The sequence below is a fragment of the Ipomoea triloba genome, chromosome 11, assembly GCF_003576645.1.
Source record: "Ipomoea triloba cultivar NCNSP0323 chromosome 11, ASM357664v1".
NCBI lineage: Eukaryota > Viridiplantae > Streptophyta > Magnoliopsida > Solanales > Convolvulaceae > Ipomoea > Ipomoea triloba.
In genome coordinates, this window is record NC_044926.1 from 21,824,013 (window position 1) to 21,827,844 (window position 3,832).

General features: G+C 37.1%; 1 protein-coding gene across 1 annotated transcript; it reads right to left on the bottom strand.

The window, feature by feature from the left end:
- Positions 1-1,923: 1,923 nt before the first annotated feature.
- LOC115996096 (uncharacterized mitochondrial protein AtMg00810-like) lies at positions 1,924-2,400 on the bottom strand. The gene has a single exon (XM_031235235.1). The coding sequence runs from the start codon at positions 2,398-2,400 to the stop codon at positions 1,924-1,926; it is 477 nt and encodes a 158-aa protein (XP_031091095.1).
- Between the last annotated feature and the right edge of the window lie 1,432 nt (positions 2,401-3,832).

Sequence of the window (3,832 nt, forward strand, 5' to 3'; positions counted from 1 at the left end):
AACATGTGGTCAAAACACTATCAGACACATACTAAGTAAACTTTTCTAGAATGCCTTTCCTTTTAGACTGTTTGGTTCCTCTCGTAGGTGAGTTTGGAACAGATACAGAGACTTGAGGAACATATTATGCCCTTGTGAAAATATTGTCCAAGTTTTGAACCTTAAACGAAGTAGATTTGGGATGAGCTGTTTCCAACCCAATAGGACTCATCTCATAAATGGGTTCGACAGGATCCCTAAGCTCATCTTCAGCCTCTGTCATCTCAACATCAGGATTGGTTTCCTCAGTAGGCTTAGGCTTGATAGTATAAGTAGGGGTATCAACAAAATCCTTTTCACCAACTAATAGGTCAGTGGGTAAGTCATACAGTTGAGTGATTATGGAGTGTAATTGACTCAAATTTTGTTACACATATACATGGACCCCATCATCAGACTCAGATAGTTTATCTTAGGTTTACTCGGCGTATTCTCAGATAAACCCGACTTATTAGTAGACTCAGAAATAGGAATAACAGGTGCAACAGACTGACTTATAGACCCAAAAGCAGGCACATCATCAATAATAGTAGTATTTTCAGGAACATAGGCATTAATATTCTCAGTAATAGGACACTCAACAGATAGGTCAATAACAGAGGTAGATGGGCTGACCTTGTGTGTAACTGTAGAAAATGAATTCGATGTTTTGCATGTTCCTAGGCTGTTTCTTTTGCTTCCCTGTGAGATTTTTCCCAAGGCAAGGCATGTTCACAAAAGTATTCGAGAAAGGCTCTTGCCATGTTTCCGTCTGATGGTTCTGGCACATCAAGTGGTTGAACATCCTGTACATCTTGTGACATTGCAAATAAATTGGTCATGTCTTCCATGTTTAAAGGGTCCACTAACTTTAGGAAATGATGAATGACCATAGAGATGATTTCATCGATCAGTTCAGGATCTAACTTAATCTTTTTCTGAACAGCCATACTCAAGAGCTGAGTCACGAGCTTTGATGCGTCTTTCGGTGAGTGATTAGCATTGAGAAGTCTTAAAATCATATTTGTAACAGCATCCGCCATTGTAGTAATTTGAGGAAGGTTAAAACCCTATGTTTTTAGTTTAGGATTTTTCAAATACAAGGAGAGAGAAATATGAATGCCCTTTTGTTGATTAGTTGAGAGGAAGGTATGCAAGTGTACTCGTAGATTGATTCGAAAATCTAAAATAGGTTTTTATTCTCTTTGCTCAAACAATCTTCACTAAAAGATGGTAATTGCCACGTTGAGCAGTGTGATAGGCATCTAGGGTGGAGAAGGTGTTACGGATTCTTTGGATAAATTTGGTAGATAGGCTTTATCTTTGATGTATTGGCGGAGATAATATAGGAAGGTGGCTAGGTTTTATGAGAGATTTTAGCTTAATAAAGACGGTTAGTGCCCACTAAAAAGGATAAAATTCTCTGAACTTATATACCAATTATATAATCAAATTTTGATTAATAAATTGATATAACATTTCAATGCAGTACCTTCCGACTTGGAAGTTGATTCATCAATCTTTGCGATACACCCCCCAACTCTGACCTGAGGATCTAAAAAAGGTTCGCTTCAAGAGGCTTTGTCAGAATGTCTACTAGTTGTTTCTCTGTTTGAATATAGACTAGCTCAATTTCCTTATCTTCGACCAATTCTCTTATATAATGATGCCTTATGTTAATGTGTTTTATCCTTGAGTGTTGTACTGGATTTTTTGAGATATTTATCACATTGATATTATCACCATAGAGGATCATTGTGTCTTCAGCTATTCAATAATCCAACAGCATCTGTTTCATCCAAAGTAGTTGTGTACAACATCCACCAACTGCAATATATTTTGCCTCTGCTGTGCTTAGAGAGATTGCGTTATGTTTCTTACTCAGCCATGAGACTAAGTTTTTACCTATATAAAGAAACATCCACCAGAAGTACTTTTACGATCATCAATGTTACCTGCCCAGTCAGCATCACAGTAACCTACAAGACATATCTCACTGTCTTTAGAATACCATAATCCATATTCCACAATTTCTTTTACATATTTCAAAATTATCTTGGCTACAATCAGATGTGATTCCTTTGTAGTTGCTTGATATCTGGCACACATACCTACACTGTGCATAATATCTAGTCGACTTGCTATCAGATACAGTAAGCTACCAATTAGGCTATGATACAATGTTGGATCTATTGGTTGACGGGCTTCATCTTTGGCTAGTTTGGTAGAGGTAGAAATGGGTGTTCTGGGGGATTTACACGATTCCAAGTCAAACTTCTTGGTTAAGTTATTGGCATATTTCTCTTGTGATATAAAGTATCCATCAGATCCTTGTTTCACTTGAAGACCCAGAAAGTACATCAGTTGACCAACCATTGACATTTCAAATTCTCTCTTCATAATCTCTACTAGATTATCAATGTATTTATGACAAGTAGATCCAAAGACTATGTCATCTACATAAATTTGAGCTATTGTTATGTGTTTACCAGTAGTTTTCACAAACAGTGTTTTGTCCACACTTCCTAGTTTATAACCCTCATTTTGTAGACATGAGCAACATAGATGTCCTCATGTAGATAACCATTTAGGAACGCTGTCTTGATATCCATCTAGAACAGTGTGAAACCCAGTATGCAGGTTACTACTAGAAGTATTTTGATTGACTCTAGTCTTGCGATAGGTGTGAATGTCTCATCATAGTATATTCTTTTTATTTACGTATATCCCTGAGCAACAAGTCTGACTTTGTTCTGAGCTACATTCCCTACTTCATCAGTTTTGTTCTTAAAAATCCACTTAGTTCCAATAATATTTATTCCTTCTAGCTTAGGAACTAAGTCCCATACATGATTTCTTTTAAACTGACTCAGTTTATCATGCATTGCCTTGATTTATAGATCATCTTGAAGTGCCCCTTTCACATTTTTTGGCTCAATCTTCAAAGTATAGCAAGAGAACCTCGCAAGTTCAACTAGGTTATTTTTAACTTTACTCCTTGTCGCTATGCCTACTGAAGGATCTCCAATGATATTGATGGTGGGATGATTCTTCTTTATTCTGGTTGGAACATCTCTACCATTCTTGTCAAAGATTGGCTGAGGTAATTCTTCCTATGTGTCTTCAGTTTCCTTCCAATGCTCGTATGGTGTTTTTGTTGTGTCTGGTCTCAAATAGATTCGGTTCACTATGTGACATGTAGTGTGTACTACTTCAGCCTAAAAATGTTGTGGCATGTGACTAACATTCAGCATTACACGGGCTATCTCTTGAAGGGTTCTATTCTTCCTTTTGACAATGCCATTCTGTTGGGCAGTGCGTGGGGCAGAAAACTCGTGAGCAATCCCATTTGCTGATAAAAAATCTAAGTAGAGATAATTCTCAAATTCTCTTCCATGATCACTCCACAACCTAAAGACTTTGATAATGGGTTCATCCTTTTCTTTTTGTAGATGAAGGCATAGAGTTTTGAATGGGTCAAATGCCTCTGACTTTTCCCTTAAGAAGGCTACCCAAAAAAATCGTGAAAAGTCATCAACACATACAAATATATATTTTTTTACCTCCTATGTTTTTGAATGAGTTGGCCCCATTAGATCAATATGAACCAACTCCAGACATCGCTAAGTCATGATAGCTTTCATAGCATTGTGAGATGCGCTTGTTTACTTGCCAATAGCAGATGCTCCGTAGGCTCCATCATGATCAATTTTCATCTTGGGCATGCCTAGGATAGCTTCAAGTTTGATAAGTCTATCCATATCTCGATAATTCATATGACCTAGTCGTTACACATGAGATCAGTTGTTAAAAT

What these genes read in the sequence shown, in the direction of transcription:
- LOC115996096 (XM_031235235.1), bottom strand. Translation starts at nt 2,400, where the DNA reads ATGTCAATGGTTGGTCAACTGATGTACTTTCTGGGTCTTCAAGTGAAA.